This window comes from Olea europaea, chromosome 4 (assembly GCF_002742605.1).
Source record: "Olea europaea var. sylvestris chromosome 4, O_europaea_v1, whole genome shotgun sequence".
NCBI lineage: Eukaryota > Viridiplantae > Streptophyta > Magnoliopsida > Lamiales > Oleaceae > Olea > Olea europaea.
In genome coordinates this window covers 10,294,835-10,315,190 of record NC_036240.1, presented here as the reverse complement: position 1 = coordinate 10,315,190, position 20,356 = coordinate 10,294,835, and the positions used below count along the sequence as shown (strand labels likewise).

The window sequence follows — 20,356 nt, the reverse complement described above, 5'->3', positions numbered from 1 at the left end:
AGGAGAGGGTATATATAAAGTTTGGGGGAGACGTGGTGGTCGTTGAATTCGAACCACGTGCCCCTACCTCCTCCTTCTACACATCGCATTCTTCTTACACATGCATTTATTACATTGACCAATGGTCAACTGTCATATATTTTTAGGCTGATATTATTGATATAAGATAAAGTGGACATCTAATCAGTTTTTCACAAAGATATTCATCAGGTTGACAGATGTGGCAGCCTCCTCGTCTATTAGGACTTCGGCCTTATCTTTTAGAACTTCCACGAGTTGTGAGCTTGAGGGCTTCAGCTTAAACCCTTTGTTAGGGTTTCGATATGTATCTGGCTGAGTGGCATCTTGGCCAGAACAAGGACTTCGACTTCTAAAACCTTCATAACCTTGTTGCTTCGTCTTTTCATATGTTTGGGTTGACTCTTCCGATGACATTAGTGGAACTTCCACGTGTTGCTTCAGATGACTAACTTAATGGGAGTAACATGTAGTTTCTTTACAATTTTTTTTTTTTTTTTGAATTTGTGTGCACGTGCATTTAATCAATTTGATTTTGGGTTACTAACATAAAACGTTCCTACATTTGAAATTTATTAAGCAAAATGTCCTCATTTTTTATTTTTTTATTTATTATTATTATTATTGCATTTTCAGCATTATTTATCCATTTCATTGCGAAAATCATCATTTTCAATCATTTTCTCAATAAAAGGCCGCGAAATAACATATATACCTTTCTATTTAAATAAAACAAAATAAAAGGAAAGAAAAAATAAAGAACTAATTCCAATTATGGTTCTAAATTTTTCAAAAATATTACAAATAAATCACAAATACATAATTTAAGAGAGTTAAATTCATCAATGGCCACCCAATTTTATACTTGTTGTCACCATGACCATTCAATTTGATTTTACATCACCATAGCTGACTAATTTCATAAAACGTTTTATCATATTCACCCAATTTTATATAACGTTTCATCATGGACACCCAACTTTTTGTCATCATTTTCACTAATTTAAAAAATGATAAAATGGTAACTTTACATTATATATATATATAATAAATTTAAAAAATAAAATAACTTCTTTTCAAAAAAATAAAATAAAAACTAACATTACTTAAAAAATAAAATAAAATAAAAAACTTTTTTAAAAAAAATTTAATTAGAAAAATAAAATAAAAACTTATTTTTTTTTTTTTAAAAAAAGTTCCTTCAAAAAAATGATAAAAAATTATTTAAAAAAAAGTTACTTAAAAAAATAAAACAAAATAAAAACTTTTTTAAAATTTAAAAAAAAATTAAATTTATTTTTTATATACAATACAGAGTTACCGTTTTACTCCTTTAAAATTAGTAAATAAATTAGGTAGTCATAGTGAAATGTTATATGAAAGGCTAATTAGCACAAAACGTTTCTACCTTTCGAGGTTTTTGTGGAGAACGTCTTTACCTTTCGTTTTTTGGGCGAGAACGTCCATACCTTTACCATTTTTTGCGCAGAATGTCCTTCTGTCAATTTCCCGTTAAAATGCTCCATTAAATCAAATAAAATTGATCTTTTCTTTTTAAAATGTAGGGGTAAGATCGTTCATCCAACATTTTCTTCACTGTGTAATCTCTCATGCCTCTTTCTTCTTCAAATGTTCAAAAAAAGTAAAGTAAAATGAAAAAAAACTTGTACAATATCATTTCATTCAATAAATTAGGGAAAATGACGTGAGAATGACTGCATTTCTAGTAGAAAATATTCATGACTGCTGTAATACTGATTGTTCAAAATATTTTGGAATGCTATATGAAGAGAATGAATATGTGGTTAATAAAAATGAGATGTTCATCTTCACTTTGTGCTTACGAATGGTGTAAATAAGAGGTAAAGTGAGAAGACCAATCAAAGTATGATTCTGTAAATGGACAATACATGTGATGGAGTGGAGAAGATGATGAAATATAAACGTGTTTTCTCCCCATTTTAGCATAAAATGGAATTGGTGATAACAATCCCTACCTTTACATTTTCTTTACGAAAAAATCCCTAACTTTACAACGTCTCTGCTCAAAACATCCCTACCTTTACATTCTATTTACACAAAACATCCCTACCTTTATAATGTCTTTGAGCAAAATATCCCTACCTTTGTTAAAAATTGTGCAAACCGTCCCTACGTATTTTGAGCCAAACAACCTTAGTCTAAACTGCAACCAAATACAATTCTGTTTATTGCCCTGCAATTGAATGTCCGTAACACCTAGTTCGAACACAGCAAAACCAATACTCAACAACCAAGTTCAATAACAAAATGCAGTAAAATCAGCACTCAACAACCAAGCTCAATAACCAAACTAAGTAAAACGAGTACTTGACAATAATTAGAGAGTGCTCATTTCTATCCAGTTTGGAGAAAAGAAAATGTCACATAATCAGAAAGTGCCTATTTCTATCCAATTGTTCAAAAATATCAACAAAAACATATACAATTCAGCATTCCACAGCTATTACTACTGTAGTGAATGAACCAAACCATATACAATTCATGTGTAGTGATTCATTAAACCAAAAACAAAAAAAATTTTATCTGGCAAAATTATACTAATTTGGTACTGGTGGTGGTGCCCTTCTGTAGCCCCTACTATTGTGTCCTTGTTCACCACATTTCCTGCACGTCATTATCAACCCCGCTCTCTTCCTTGGACCTGATGTGGCTGTTGTAGTTGTCTCAGAAGTACTTATATGGCTCGAAGACTTTCTAAACTTCTTCACTTGACTTGAAGAAGCCACTTCATTCGACTCTTTTCTTCTGCTTTTTTTTTTTTTTTTTTTTTAGCCTTCCAGCTCTTTTTATGTATAATGGTGGATCGAGGGGGTTGAGACCTGGGTTAGGCCATGAGTCTGGACCTGTGATAGGGGAAATGGATGGAGTATAAGTTGCGAGGTATGCCTCCCTCTTGTATATGTCATCTACAAACTCCATTACATTAAGGCCTCTTGATACAATAGAGGAAATCGCATGACAACAAGGAATTCCTGACAATTGCCAAGCACAACATGTGCACGTTCTTGCCCTTAAGTCTACAGCATTAAGTACGGTGCCTGCATTGTGTCGGACTTGAAACCTTTCATTTCCTGCATATATTCAGCCCACTCCACCCTTGCAAGTCTACTGTTCCTGTCCAAAATTTTCTGAATTCTAGGGCCAACTACTGCTGTCCACCGGTTAGAAGACTCTCTACGGACAACAATTCTCTTCATCAAATAAATCTGAATCTCCTCTAGCATGGTCAAAATGGGCTTTTCTCTTGCGTTGACAATTGTACTATTAAATGATTCACATAAATTGTTGAGAATCATGTCACATTTGTTTCCATCTCTGAAATGGGATTTGCTCCATTGAGATGCTGGTTTTGATTCAAGTCATTCATATGCAGCTTGGTCCATGTCAAACATCCGCTGCATGTGTTGAAGCCACTGTAATACAGTAGTCGCTCTGGCTGCATCCCACAGACAATTCTTCAAAGCCAATCCCTTGTGTGAGGCACTAAAATTGTTATATAAATGTCTAACACATGTTCTGTGCTCCGAATTCTCGAATGACGACTTAATTGCATTAATTAACCCCTTTTGCTTATCAAAAATAAATGTCCAATGCTGACTGTTGTTTATATGTAAATCGTCCTTTAACAACCGCAGAAACCATCTCCAGTTATCCCCATTATCAACCTCAACAACTGCATACGCCACTGGGTACATACCATTATTAGCATCCACACCAACTGCAGATAATAACTGCCCACCATGCTCTGTCTTCAAAAAGCAACCATCTAACCCAATCAACCTTCTACAGCCCCTAACGAAACCGTCCCTTAATGCTCCAAGGCAAATGTACATTCGTCTGAATTCACCAGCATAACCCTCAGCTAAAGCAGTTGTTCCAATGTTTGTTCTCTTCAACTCCTCGCAATAATCCCATAGTACTTTGTAATGCTCAACCACACTACCTCTAATTTTTTCAAGTGATTTCTCCTTCGCTCTGTACACTTGCCAAGGAGAGATATCACCCAAACCATCCTTTTTCACCTTCTCCATGAATGTACTAACTGACATGTTTGGTTCAGCCCTCCAATCGGATAAGTACCTATCAGCCAGGTAGGTTGAGCTCACTCTGAAATTCCTATACAACATAGGGCAAGTATGCTCTTCGATAAAAGTTTTAATCACAAAGCTTGTCTTGTTATGCTCCTTTGTAGCATATAATAATCATGGACAATCCCCCTTACATATGGCTCTCAGTCTATATGCATCATCCTTCTTGTATTTGATCTCTCAATTTTTATTAACTGAATGTACAGTGATTGCAACCTTCAAGATAGCCTTCGACTCGAATACCAAACTTGCATAATAAAAAAATATTAGGGCCTTCGATTCCATACAATAAATTACAAAATAAATTTAATTTGTAGTAAAGGAAATCTTCAACCAACCTATTCTAAACTCTGGATCCTCCATATCTGTCCTCACATTGAAAGCATCATTAAAAGCTCTGCTTCTTGAAGTTTTACACTCATCTTCACTATGAATGCTTTTTAATTCATCGGAGTCTCCATAATCGGTATCTGAATCCCTAACTTGCTGCGCATCTAATACACCAAATCTGAAATCAAAATTAACCCATTGACTCCCTGCTTCACCAGTAGCTACTAGCTCATGCTCTATCTCGTAATCAGATTCTACCAACCTTTGAACCTCCTATCCCCCACTTTGCTCTTCATTGACAGCTTCAACTACAACACCATCCACTCCCGCACTCATATCACCGACATTTGGATTCGCATCGTAATGGTATTATGAGCTTTCCTCATACTGTGACCACAAGTCTTCAGCATTGTCCTCAAGAAATTGATCTGACCAAGCAACTTCAGGCTCCGCTCCTTCGTTCTCTTCAACAATTGGTACATAACAACCTTCCAATGGTTGGTCATCATCAACTTCATTCGCATGCAACGACAATGCATATGATTGCATTGGGGCTATGACATATATCTATAATGTTGAATGGCCTCCCTATCCTTAAGCATTTCCTCAATATCCCTTGGACTCTCCAATTTCGTCAACCCCTTTCCTAAACTCATTCTTTGCTTCTTATAATAAAACTCCAACACTATTTCATCACCAATTGCACGTAAGAATTTCGTCAAATTCTCTTTCGTAAACAATGCAGCACAAAAGAAATCAATAAAAAGCACATAGCCCCCTTCGTACACCAAATTGTTTGGCTTTTCATAAAATTTTCCGCCGTAATGCAATTCAACGATGAAATATGGAGAATTACCACCTGCATGCAAACGGTAGGAAATTCGAAAACCAATATCAAGCAATAAATTGGGGAGTTTTGGGAGAAATTAATGCACGCAGAAATGTATGGATATAAGACTATACCATAAATGGGTGGACTGTCTCCGAGATCCCTCAAAAATGGAGGAAACATGTTGCTCATGGAAGGAGCATATACCTGCCATTGGCCATATGTAAGAAATTTTAACCCATATGTAATGTTGAATTATATCATATAAAAATCTTGTACAAATTCCGCTCACAAAAATGCTTTTTTCGAAAATCTCTCCACATATTCACAAATCACAATAACTTGTAGTCAGTTAAGGATAAAATTGGGAATGGGTGGTAACTCACCCCAGCCTATTTCATCTCCTTCAGCAGCTTCGGGTGAAGACGAAGCAAGGTCGGCAGCTTCGGACTTCCATTCTGTAATGAGTCCTTCTCTGCCTGCATAACAATAATAAAGCAGTAGAAAATTCAATGAAAACACCAAATCATGAAAAAAGGCCGAATCCCTAACTTGAAATCATAAAAATCCAAACCCAAACTTCTCTTACCTTCGCTCGCTTCAAATTGCCTCAAGCGTGCTTCGACTGTGTGACAACGAGGGTGAACACCGTAAAGGGAAAAATGGTTAACGGAATGCGCACAAAATATGGTTAGGCAGGAAGAAGAAACAGCTTCGTCCCCTTCACTTCGTCCCGTTCGTCCAGAGAATGGGTTGGGTTATGCGTAAAATGAAGAGGCGAGAGAGAATACACAGTGAAGAAAATGTTGGATGGACGATCTTACCCATGCATTTTAAAAAGAAAAGATCCATTTTATTTGATTTAATGAAGCATTTTAACGGGGAATCGACAGAAGGACGTTCTGCACAAAAAATGGTAAAGGTAGAGACGTTCTCCGCCAAAAAATGAAAGGTAGGAATGTTCTCACAAAAATCTCGAAAGGTATGGATGTTTTGTGCTAATTAGCCTATATGAAATTAAGTGGTTATGGTGAAATAAAATCAAATTGGGTGGTCACAGTGACCCTAAGTATAAAATTGAATGATCATGGTGAAACAAAATCAAATTGAAAGACCATATCGATACTATGTATAAAATTATGTGGCTATTGATGAATTTAACCATAATTAAAAATCAAAACTCAAAAGACATAAATCATTTAGGTGCATTTGATTGCCAATATTTTTCATGGAAAATGTATTATTTACATTCCATTCCTACTTTTGTGCTGTTTGACTGACATTTTTTCCATGGAAAACATTTTTCTTTTGGTTACGTGACCATATTTTCCTCAAAATCAAGGAAAATATTTTCTTTAGAGGGAGTAAGATTTTATTTTCTAGAGAATTCACTCTCTCTTTTTCTCTCTTATATATCCACTCTCTCTCATCTACCCATCAATAAAAATTGAACAAGTATAATATATTCTATGTTAAAAATTAAATCAATTAAACACATACAAATGACAGTTTCCATGAAAATAAGTTTTATATAATTGAACTACCTAAAATTTATTTTCTTTTCATGCTTGTAATCAAACACATTTCTTCCATCTTCTCCCCCATCCCGCACCCCACTCACTCCACCCCGCTTTCAGACCAAATGAAAACCAAAATCACTGGTGGGCCATCGTCGACGACCGCTGCCTCCTCCACCTCAATCCGCCCTAATGCCACCATCTCAAATTCCAAAGCAAAAACATTTGCAGATCTTTTGTTCGACCATAAACAAATCTGAGCCTCAAATTTTGCTAACTTGATTTCTAGCAATCACTCATGGTTCTTTTAAATTGGAACAAGATTTGTGATGATTCTCTTGTCAGTTTGTGTCGATGGTAGTGGCTGCTGGTCACATAGATATTCGAAGCCTCACTTTTATATAAGCAGCTGTATTGAATTTTACATAAGATGAAGATAAAAATTTCATTTATAAGTTTCTCCATGTAGATGTGTTTGATATGTTTCTAACTAATAGTAAATTGTTGTAACCGTTCCCTGGGTGAACCCTAGTGCTTTTGCAAAAGAATAATTCTGGTTGTACAAGCCAAACACCTGTTGAGGTGGGTGGGCAGGGGTTGGTAATTATTTAAAAAAAAATTCACCCATCCCCTTGCATGTGTGAGTGGCCTGTACAGCCAGCTTGATTGTTTGCAAAATATATGCTCATGTAGAAAAGATAATAGAGGTTGGAAGAGGCTGGTTTCCTGACTATCAATAATAAAATAGTATTTTTGGTGATTAACAACAAGATCTAGAAAACTTTGGGTTGAGTTCTGGTCTATAGTTTGTAATTTACTAGAAATCAAGTTGGTTAAATTTGAGGCTTCTGTTTATGGTCGAACAAGGGATTTGCAAATGTGTTTGCTTCGAAATTTGGGATGGTGGCATTGGTAGCTGATTGCGATGAAGGAGGCGATCGTCAGCGGTGGCCCGGCAATAATTTTTAGTTTTGACTTGTTCTAAAAATGGGATGGAGCGGGTGGACTCTGGGGTGGAGAGGAGATGGAGGAAGATGAAGTGAATTTTATGTGTCACGTTTTGGTTTTTATTTAGGAAAAATTGTAGTAGAGGTCTTTAACTTTTTCAATTTTTGTAGACTTTATCTTAATTTCAATTTGTGCCAGTGAAGGTCCCTAACATTTCATAAATATACACTTTGAGTCCAAATGGATGGAAATCATATATTTGACCGTTACTTAACTAAGAAATGTGGACTTTGACCAAATTAAAAGGGGAAAATGATAACTTTTTTATTTAATCCCATAAAACAATGAAAATAACTAAAACAAATAAAAAAGAAAAGAAAACTATTCATCTCTTTTTTACCCCACCCAACCTCATCCAAACCAAAAATCAGAGCCATGACATAGGTTTGTTTCGATTGGAGTGGGTCGGTATTTGTGACCTTGTGACCTATTGAATAGTTAATATGTGAGCAGTTGGTGGTAGAGGTGATTGTTTGTGACTGGAGATTCGATAGTTTTGGTTGTGGTGATTTTTGTTGCCAGTGGATTGGATCTAGTGTTGGCATCTTTGTTGGTGGTGGTGTTGTGGGGGTGGTGGCGCGATCGTAGGGTGAGGGTGGTTGATAGTGTGTGACCTACTATCTTATGTATGTGACCAAGTATTTGGTTATCTATGATCAAATATTTAATTGTGGCCTAAAAATTTGATAATATGTGACTAAATAATAATTTGTAACCAACAAATTTGAAAATATGTGATCAATGAAATAAACAGCGACTTATAAAATTTTTGATTTGTGACCTCAAAATAATCTATGACAAATTAATTTGATAATATATGACCAATAAATAAGTTGTGACCTATAATTATGTGTGTGTGACCATTAATTGTATAATCTTGACTTATTATATTTAATTAATAAATATATTTAATCAATTAGCTTATACCTGAGTTTTGCATTATGAAACTTGACACCTTAAAATTGAATTGTGTATAGTTAAGACCTGACTTGTGAATTTTTCCCAATACGCAAAGAGCAATGGGTTATAAAGATAATAGGCTTATGTCAACAGCCCAAAGCAAGTCATAAAAAGGCCAAGACTAAATTAGGCCCAATAGTTTAAGAGGCCTTATGCGAAAAGCCCATAACCCTCCAAAATGAGTAAAGCTATGGTCCAAATAATTTACTTATCTGGGCGATTAATCTGCCCATATTAATTAGGTATCAGGATACAAAATGGATCGGACTCGACCAGCTCAAAATTTGAAAACAAGCTAAAAACCATTAAAACAGCACAACTAGCCAGTATGCAACCAAGAACAATTTCACGCCAAAATTTAAAGTTTATTTATATAATTTTCTCTCCTTTTGATATATAATTAAACTAACGGACATAGATGTAGTGATCAAATTATAACAATGCTTAAAACTCTAAGATAACTGAACTTATAATGACTAACGTTAAATTTCGGCAAATGTTTAATCCGAAACAAGTACCAATCATCGTGTTTAACCTTATATTTCTCTAAACATTTATTTTTAGGCGTTCAGAAAAACCAATTCTTGAAAATAAGATGTTCTAAAGATCATTTCTAGCTACTACGTTAAAAAATGATATAATTACTACGCTCCATACCGACTATCTCAAAAGCTAATTTTGTTTATTGGCTACCTTTATCCTTGAGATGGAGAATGCAATTGTTCTCCCAGACGATTGGAAATAAAGAGTGCTTTTAGCGCTTGCAGTGGATAGAATTACACAGTTTAATGAATTTTTAGTACTGTCTAATCCTAATCTACATGTTTAAAGGGAATGTTAACGCGTGTTAGAAGATAATAAGAAATCAACACTTTCAAGGATGCAGAGGAAAAGAACATGGAGGTCAAGTGTTGGTAGCCTGAAAAACTTTGACCTGGCTGGTACTCTCCAAGTATAAGATCTGTAAACCTTTACTTTCTCTAAATTAATCATGTTTTAACTTTTAAGTGAAGGCTAAAATCCTTATGTAACCTAATAATAAGATAAAGAAGGCATAAACACGCACCCCGGGCATAGATCAGTGGTGCAAAGGATAAGAATGAGGTTATTTCACGCTTTGCTGGCAACCGCGGTGTGGGGGTTCGATTATTGAAACATGAAATTTGATTCCTTGTAGGCGCAGTATACAAACAGCTCTTGTTCCCTGGCCTGCTGGAGTACATCCCACGATTTACCTTCTTAACAAAGCTCTAAGGATGAGATAGTGGGGACCCTCAAGGTTAGGGTTCTTCTTTTTTTTTCTTTTTTTTTTAAAAAAGAAGGCATAAACACACTGTGTTGTAGGGTACCAATAATGTATGGTACCATATATGAATTTTTTGCTTTGTCACAATGTAATTTAATATACCAGACGGCCCAAAAGTTGACATCTGTTTCACTTTCCCAAGTCTTGAAAGGTCAAGACTCAAGGGGCTAAAAATGTGAGCACCACCAAGGAGAATCAAGAAAAATTAAAGCAAAACCGCAAAGATAATTTGAACCACTAATTTTTTTACCTAAAAAGATAACTTCAGATAATTTGAACCACTAATTTTTTTAACTAAAAAGATATTCTAAATAATATTGTGTGTGTTCATCCTATAAAAGGTGATTACTTCATGGGACCACAACCTTTCTTTTTGAAATTATCTTGTTCATCTATCTAAAGATTCTATCAAATCTAATGAACTTCTTGTCTAAGCATCTTGACTATCAATTGTTAAAGAAAATATCAAAAAAAAAAACACAAATCATGAGATTTATAGGCCTGGCCGGTTTTGCACATAGGCGAGTGAGGTCCAAGGCCTCAGATTTTAACCTATTTCATTTTTATTTTTTTGGGTAAATTAGGTTCACCACGATTTTTTTATTAAAACTTTGATAAATTAGGTCAATTCCATTTAATTTATAAATAAGGTCCAATAACCTTTTTTCAGTGTGGGAATTTCATTTCTAAATTATGTCCATTTCGAATACAGCAGAATGGAACAAGCGGTGTAGGATTTCTCAAACTCATGTCGCAGTGATTTCTTAATTCTACTCAACTTGTTCATCACATAGGTAGCATTCGATTTATTTGTTCAAAATAAGAGACATTTTATTAGACTTTGCAAAAATTAATGAAGATTCTTAAACAAAGAGTAAAGTCAAGTCCTTAGTGATATATGAATTTCAAAATTTTGAGTTCTTCCTTAATATGGTAATCTGGTTCAAGTTGTTGCATGCAGTCAATATTATGAGTAAATTTCTTCGAATAAAAAATATGGATATTGATGGTGCTATCAACATCTTACAAGGAATTGTTCCATTTCTCAAAAATTATAGAAAAATTGAATTTGCTATTGTTATAGATAAACCGACAAAAAGTGCAAATAAAATGGGTATTGAAGATGCGTTCCGATAAAAAAATATAATTTGAATAAAGAAGCAATTTCACAAAAGTAGTAGTAATTAGAAAAATCAATCAGTTGAAAAATCTTTTAGAATTGAATACTTCCTTTATATAATTAATCAAGTTTTATCTTCTCTAAGATTAGATTTGAACAATTCAAAACATTATGAAGAGATATTTGGATTTTTATTAAATTTGGAACGGTTAAAGCGGCAATTTTTTCAATTTGTTGAAGCTTTGTATGAATCTTGAGAAGTATTGAGAACATAATAGACGTTCGAATATTAATGGACATGATTTCAGTTCCGAGTTACATACCTTGAGGTGCTATATACTAAGCTACACAACAAAAATAATTGAAGTGCTACAATATTTGAAAACATCTCAAATGTTTATATTACTTACAAAATTTTGTTAACCGTATCTTAGATCTGATCAGCCATATCACAAGAAAGATTGAATTGATTGACTATGTTACCAATTGAGAAAGAAATTATTGAACAGGTAGATCATTCAAATTTTAATAATATTTTTATCTCTAAAATCAAGAGACGAAAAATATATCACTGGTCGTTTGAAACATTATCGGCTTTATTATTTGATTATAATGTAAATCATTTTTATAATACATTTTATTTGTTATTTTATTGTTAAATTTTTTTTTTAAATTAACAAGTTAACTATTGAATCCATAATACACTTATTGATTTTATATGCATGCTAAAATAATGGGGTCTAATTTATGATATTCTCTTCAGGCCCCTAATGTCACAGAACAGGCACTGTTTAAAATGATCCGTCCTCAATATGAGAGTTATATCCACATATCCACTTCCCGCAAGTTTCCACAATGAGGAAGAAGAAAATTATGGTATTGATTTCACATTTAGTGTCCCACATAAATTTAGGAATATTAGGACGACCTTTTATATTTGGAGAAAGCTTAATATTATACTCGTGGACTTATTTACATCCAAAGTCGAGATGAAAAGTATGCAGTACAATTAAACTCCATGAGTCTAACCAGGGACGGATTCAAAATTGGATCCAAGACCGAACTACAAAATTTCAAAAGAGACTGCTACACGGGAAAAAAAAAATTTATACATCAAAAACTATTCTCTAAGTCTAACATTCGTCTAGGATTTTCACTGCAAAAAGCAAGAAAGAAACTGTTAACCAGGCAGGTTTTTTCCTTTTTTTTTAATATGTTATATGTCCCTAGTGCGATCACCCCATGTGATGTGACAGGTGATGTTGGGTGAAATGATAAAACCAATTAAATGTGTAAATATCAGAATCACTTGATTTGTCTCATCATTTAATGTCACGTCTAGTCGTGGTGAAAGGTGAACCTCATTGGGTACAGTCCATGCTAATTTGCCAAAAGAAAAGAGTCCTCATGGTATATAAATTACTGCATTATAACAAAATGTGAACAATAGAACAAGGCAGATTCTATTCATAGGTCAAGATGTAACATGTTTGTGAAAATAATAAACAAGATATACAGGGTCCAAAACAGTGACTGCAAACTTAAAGAACAGAATTTTAAAGCCAAAAAAAGGAAAAAAAATAAAATAAAACGGCCTTTGTTCGCCCTATGGCATTGTGGTAGATTTCACAAGTCGGGTTTCATAGACATGTGGACGCCTTCGAGGTGCTCTTGTTTGAGCCAAGCATAATCACAATTACAGTAACATCGTCATGATATTTCCGTCTTCTGCCAGCAGGGATACTCATCAACTCTTCCATACTGAAACCTGCAATGCCGAAAGTTGTTAAGGGATAAAATCCCACATCGAATAATGATAAAAATACAGACTAATTTATAAAGGGTTTGGGTTACTCCTCTTAACAAGGTTGATCTTTTAAGATGAAAGTCAAGTCTTAACAAAAGTTTAGTGATTATAAAATCTGCAATTGTAATTACTAGGTCAAATATTAAACAGACGTGGATGTGCTATGGAATCGTTATTATTTATATCATTTCATATGATTTAACTAGATTACAGAAAAATCAGTAAATAATCATGCAAGTGGCAAAAACAAGGATGTTAATCTACCAAAACTGATGGCACAAGTTTACAACGATTTTTTAGCCTAGAGTCAATACTCGAAAAGGACATAAACCATATGACATGCAAATATAAAATCGGCCAATACTTAAACTCGATAACGTATTCAATAATGTAACTTTTGATTATTTAACATTGCAAAATACCTATAGCATTTTTTATTTTTTTTACATATCGGACCAAATTTAATAACCTATAAGTGGAAGTAGACAAGATGAATGATTTTCTATAAATTATCAGCATCACAGACATCATGCGGCTTAGCAGATAAAATAAAAGGTGAATTGAGCATATTTAGTCAAAACATAAATAAATTAAAAGTAACTTTTAGGCTTAGCGAAACATGTGTTTACTACCTTTTTGTCAAACATGTTTAGCCTATTTAGAAGCTATTTTTAGTTCAAAAACTTATTTTTTTCTAAAAGTAAGAGCAAAAGCGTGTTTGGGAAAGAAAAGTTACTTAAATGTAACTTTTAAGCTTAGATATAGTTTGCCTAAGCATAAAAGTTACTAGTATTTCTTTTAAGCTTAGCCAAACATGCTCTATGACTTTCAGTCTTCCATTGGGAGAAAGAAATGAAATACAACAAAATTTGGCTCCATACCTGCACGATCTGCAGCCCTCACAACAAGCTGCTCTACTAAAAATTTTGCCGGATCACCAGCAGGGTTCCTCAAAATGTAAGAACGCACGAGCTTTACAACTTCATCGTTGCTGAAGAAATCAAATAGACCATCACTTCCAAGTACAACAAAGTAATCAGAGCTTGAAACTTCATGTACATGAAGTGATGGCTCTAAAGATACATATGGTGGACTTATGAGATTACGGACTCGAAGAATACCCATCAAAGCATCATTCATGGTTTTCTGCACAATTAAATTAGATCAGTTATTACAAAAATAAGCGAATTATTATTTTCAACCATTACCAATGACCTCAAAATCTATGTAGAATCAAGAATTTTGGTAATTTCCTAATTCCAAAAGTTATAATAAGCAGACTGTTGCCTACCTTTTTCAAGTAGCCAACTCCAAAAGCCCTTGTAACCTTCAACTTCCCTTTGACTTTTCCAGCCACAACTGTTGAAGGGTCATCTGGATGATCAAGTAGAAGTCGAGTTCTCTCAACTTCATTGTCAACGGTATGACTATCAGTGAGCTGGACAGCACGCAGCCCCTTACTTCCATTTATGTCAATGCCTTCATCATATGTAGCCAAAACAGCTCGACTATCACCAACATTGAGAATATACAAGTCCTTCCCATGGAGAAGCACAAGCAACACACAAGATCCAATAGACACTAAATCAGGGCGTTCTTCCATTTCCTGTTCCACCATGTGTAGAAAATCATTCTCAGTTTGACTAAGAGCACGTTGAAGGCTGTTAAGAATCCTCCGCTTAGACAAACCAAATGATTTCAAAGAGGGCAGAATGTCAAAACTATCAAAATTGGCATTCTTTTCAACATTTTTGGAATCACTGCCATCTTTCCGAATACAACAGAGGGATTTATCAGAATCCAAACAACAGGAAGCTTTAGCAGACTCCTGTTCGATTTCCCAATCTAATAAGTTCAGGTAAAATCCAATTGTTTCATATAATGTTCCAGCAAGAAAATCTGCTGCATCTCTTCCATTGAAGCCATCATATATAGCACAAAAAAGCCACCCATTCTCTTCTGAACAAACAGCCTGAACTCTATCTTCACCAGCAGCACCCCCAGCTACTTGTACCTCCACTGCATTGAGGAAGCTATCACCTCTTGAAGGAGAATAGTCACAACCTAGTGTCTCAGTAGGAGAGGACGGGCTAAAACTCAAGTTTGACATGCTACTTGGGAGAGAAGATGACAAAAGTTCCAATTTTGAGAAAGATGGCGAGGATGGAATCCTGCGGAAAGAGTTAGGAGAGTCAAATGTTGGCAGTATTTCTCCCCCAATCAGCCCATTGCATATGTTTGTATTAGCTAATGTAGCATTGGCACTCAATGCAGCCCCAGACAAGCAAGAGAAGGAGCTGCTAGCTCTTTTGAGTTTGATTGCAGATGGGATGTCAATGCCATTTGATTTGTAGCAAGAACCGTCATCCTTACCTAGACATTGGTATCCAAAACTAACCTTGATTTCTCCTCCTGAATCATCCATGCTTTCTCTGTGACTAATTATTGCTGAAGGAAACACAGAGAGCTCGATTAATGATCTTCCTGTTCATAGAAATTGCAACACGCATAAGAACAGTAAGGTAATATATCAAAAAATATCTTGTTCACTCTTACACTGGATGATTGGGTTAATCATAATCAGATGGACGAAACGTAAATGATATCTTAATGGGAGAGGCTTAATATCAGCTATCGATTTCTAGGTTTCGTCGTAAACCTAATTGGTTACTTCCAATTATGTAAATCAATAGTTCCAGACTCAAAAGTGTTTTTTCAATTTGTATAGCTGGCATTTGCAAATTGGAGCCTTCTTCAAAAAAAAGGAAAAATAAATCTTATTGAAATTATCTTTTGTAAGTAATGACACTTTTCCAGCAAAATCATCAGCTTTTTTTCGAGATTGCAATTATAGATAATAATATGACTCCTTATAATAGTCAAACTATAAATTTTAGAAAGAAATCGATCAGAGTTCAATGTGCCACAATCCAAATTAACTCTTACAATTCTCAAATAGTAGTCTACCACCCACACCCACCCATGACAAATCAGTAAGGAAGTCTGGATGGATAAAAGGTTTCAGATCTTACAACTTCAAATCAAAACTTCCTCCTTGGCCAAAAAGCACAAAATTATTAGCTCATATCATATTTTTTTATAGAAACCTTACCTTATTTAAAACAGTAACAAATACCTCTCCTCTATCAAGTCGGATAACCAATAAATGCAAACTTTTACATATCTAAAGGAAACTAAAAATTGGGTCTAACGGAAAAGTAAAAAATTATGCATAATCCTTGTAAACAAGAAAAAATAACACAAATATGCCACTAAAATTAAAGATTGAAAAACCCATCTCACCTTCGTGATTCCAAAGGCAATCAAGAACATCAGAGGCCTCAAATCACAGACTGCAATCTCATATGTATACAGCGCGTATCTGTATGTATATTTGCACGTATCTATGCACATGCAATTGAAAGGGAACAATCAAGCGTGTATAGCTGTGTTAAATGTGCCTAAGAGGAGGTGCGGCTTAGTACAGAGGAAAACTTTGATGTATTCAAGGAAGAATCTGAGAAAGAGAGAGAGAGACGTATATAATTGGATGGTGAGGAGAGAGTTTGCTGGACAGAGTATTTTCGCTGATGCTGGCCAAATGGAGATCAGATCAAATAAGTGAGAATTTACTTTTCTATACAAAAATTACTTCTACTTTTTAAAAATAATTAATTTGCATATTTTCAATTTTTACTAATAAAATATATATTTTTTTATTTTTTATTTTTAATTTACTTGTCCGCTAATGAGCATGGGTATCAGTAAAATATATTTAATTATTTCATTGTTATTCTATTTATTTTTCACTCGAATGTCCCTTGAATTCCCAAAGGAGTGAGAAAACAATGATGGAAATTTATTTCTAAATTCTAAATTAAGATTCTAAATTCCGTAAAGATTAAAATCAAAAGTCTATAAAAAAAATTCTTTTAAAAATCGCTAACTATACTATCCTTATTTCGATCGAATCGGGATTTCTTATAATCAAGAGTTGGAACCTTTTAATGAAATGCCACTCATTTAAGAAGTCAGTCGTTGGAAAGAAAAAACGAGGGAAGAGGAATAGGAAATTCTATTGATTTCATCTCTTTTCTAGATCTCCGAGACCTATTTTTATTTTTATTTTTCAAGACATATATATATTAAAAATTCCAAGAGAAAAGAATAGGTTTCTTTGCTTCCTCAAAATCGCAATGTGATCATCTAGGTATTTCCATCTTGTTCTTACTTGGCATTCATAATTAAAAATAAAGGGCAAAAAAAACTAATAATTTACTTGGATAGTATATTATTATATTATTATTATATTCACCACAACTTATCAATCGATGAGGGTGATGCTTAAAACAAGTTGTCCTCAACCCAGTGTTTTTTTTGGAGTTATCAAAGAAAGATAGAAATGGTAGGGACAAAAGAACAAGACATGTAATAAAATTGGAGCCCCAAAATTTATTTGAAATGAGTGCATTCCCTTCATTTGTGGACCATATTAGTAAATCTTCCACAGCCTTGTACTTGCTAGCCATAGACAGTCGAAAAAGAGATGATATTGGATTGAATAGAGCATAAATATACGAAAAAACGAAGAAAAAAAAAAGTATATTACGAATTCATGGTTTTATTAGCTATTCCGTGCATGTAGTAAACCGTCCTGATATTCTTACATAATAAAGAATTTTGAGTCAATTTAATTTTTGGGTATGGAAAAAAACTTGTGTTGTATTCTTCATTACTATAAATTGATGAAAATTTCTGTTTATTAAATTTCTCGAAAGTAAGAATTAAGACTTAATCCGTAACTCAAGTTGGTGTGTCCATTTGCAGATTTGACAATAACTATAACGAACAAGGAAGATGTCTTAGAGTATTCCCCATATCCATTATAAGCGGTCCATATACTTTGAAATATTTCTGTTTTTATGCAGCATACTTTTGAATCATGCTTAATTGATAGAATATTTTGCCCACCTCCTTAATCCTGGACCATTTAAAAAAAGATTCAATTTTTGCATTTATTCATCTGCTGCCAACACTACATCTATTTATACATCTATTAAATAGGTAGGCAAAATCATCTGACAAAATGGCTTAACTCGATACATTTATATCTTGAACATCACTCAACAGTTAGTTTCTGGGTGGCGTGGGGTGGGGTGGGTGGAACAAGTTTCGGGCTAAGGACAAAGCTCATACTTTAGTTGGAAGCTTGTGGAGAAGTTGAGCTTGGAGTAAAGGGATCTTGACTCTTACACACTTCATTCATCTGTACCACAGAAAAAGCAAAATGAGGTGGGGTGGGGTGGGGTGGAGTAAAGGGATCTTGACTCTTACACACTTCATTCATCTGTACCACAGAAAAAGCAAAATGAGGGACGATGAACTGTGTTTAGATCAGAGAATTCAACCGCACTTCACTTTCACAAAATATGGTTTTTTTCCTTTTCGTCCCCAGCTCAACTTAGACGAACAAAGACTCATAAAATCAATATCACGAAGCACAAGACTCCCGAGACTATACACAGGAAGTCGCAAATATAACAGCCAGATTTTATGCTACGAAGTTGTATAAATTGTCCACTTAGATGCAGATATGAATCCAGCCGAGAACCATAGTGGTCAGTTGAGGTCACTGATGCATATTACCGGTATGTCCAGTAAAGTGAATCAGAACCATTAGACAGTGTTAAAAATAAAAAGAAGCTAAAATCTCGTCCATTATAATTTAGTCATATCAAAAATGCCTCACAAACTTCAATACAACAAATTCTCAAATTCTAGTACAAAGACAATAAAAGCTTGGTTTAAAGTTGCGCGACAATGTATTACAACATAATATTGACAAAAAGCGTCATACCATCTTTTAACACACTGAAGGATGCATCAAACATTAAGATCATCCTACATTGTAAAAAACTTTTGTCTGTCCTTTCTTTGTCCGAATTTGAGAAACCTGAACAAGAAATAGGAAAGGGTCATAATAAATAAAGTGAGGATGCAAAGGACACTGCATATTTATCCTATTACAACAGACAAGAAACTCAAGCCATAACATACATGGTCTACCTTAATTTGGATCAACACTATCAAATATGGATCTGCAGATATTAGGAAGCAGAGTTCTTCGAAATCAAAGGAACAATAAACTTCCCTTTAAGACAGGCATAATGAATGGCCAGGCTAATTTTTTGGGGGAAAATATCAACGTGTTGTGAAGAACCAACTGTATTATCCTACACTTAGAAATGAGAAGTACGACAAAATTTAATTTACATCCCATTTGTTCTTGCCACCGATAGCATTTAAGGTTGCAGATAACAAAGCCAATCAAAGTAAGCCCTGGGGATGCCAAAATCCAAGCTTGTATTTTATCAGTGTTACATACTCCGATGACACTAAGCTTTTTAGTGAATTTCATGCTGGTTAGAGCATTTTCAAGAAACTTTTTGAACATAAAATTCTCTCTATTCTTAAAGAGTTAACCCCTAAAATTATGCTCCAAGAGACTTTAAATTAACATTTTTAAATGGAAAGTGAGTTTGACTCTCCACATTTAGAGAGCAAAACGTACTCTCTATAATTGTACGCATTTAAAATATTTCAATTTTTCATGGAGAAAAATAATATAATAATTTGGATGGAAGCTAGTAAAAATAAAATATAGGAAAAAAATTAAATATTTTTTTGAAGCAGTAAAATTAAGTACTAAGTATAAAGAGCTTGATGGGATATTTAAAAAATTTTATTGTCTAAATTTATAGTCAATAGATGCTCTCTTAATGACAAAATTCGTTCTTTAAGAATAGAGAGTCTCGTGGAGATGCTCTTACTAAAATTCACGTTTTTTTATTACTTAGGGATTGTTTGAGCTACATTATTTTCAAAAAAATACATTTTTCAACAATGGTTTGACATTATTTCAACCACACATTTTTCAATAAAATAATATTATATGCAAATCTAAAACTTTTCCTTATTTTTTAACCATACATTTCCTATTGATTTGACATGAATAATACATTTTTTTTCTAGAATGTGGCTCAAACATCAGCTTAAATTAAACTTTGCTACAATTTGGTCACTCCATCCATTTCCGTCAGTTTGACTAACAGACGAGACAATAGGGCTACATGTCAACTATAGTGCCGCAGCAGCTCTTCCATTGGCAAACTAATAAACTTAAGGCAGAATCACCAAATTATAACAAAAGTCAAAGTTCGGTGATCCAAGTAACAAAGTCTTAGTTCCGTGAGAAATTTTGAGCAAAACGAAAGTCTGGAAACTGACATGAAATTTTGTAAAAAGTTCAGTTACCACCAGCATTTTAATCC

General features: G+C 34.1%; 1 protein-coding gene across 4 annotated transcripts; it reads right to left on the bottom strand.

Annotated features, from left to right (window-relative positions):
- Positions 1–12,658: 12,658 nt before the first annotated feature.
- On the bottom strand, positions 12,659–16,631 carry LOC111393600 (probable protein phosphatase 2C 40). 4 transcript variants are annotated; one of them, XM_023019214.1, is made up of 5 exons: positions 16,329–16,631; positions 15,424–15,509; positions 14,317–15,196; positions 13,907–14,171; positions 12,659–12,986 (listed from the first exon to the last, which is right to left on the bottom strand). In XM_023019214.1, exons 2-5 carry the CDS (start codon positions 15,444–15,446, stop codon positions 12,859–12,861), a joined length of 1,296 nt encoding a protein of 431 aa, XP_022874982.1. In that variant the 5' UTR covers positions 15,447–15,509; positions 16,329–16,631; the 3' UTR covers positions 12,659–12,858. The 4 variants fall into 4 exon arrangements, with proteins under 4 accessions (XP_022874982.1, XP_022874983.1, XP_022874980.1 ...); XM_023019215.1 differs by having other exon boundaries at positions 15,424–15,473; XM_023019212.1 differs by having other exon boundaries at positions 14,317–15,509.
- Between the last annotated feature and the right edge of the window lie 3,725 nt (positions 16,632–20,356).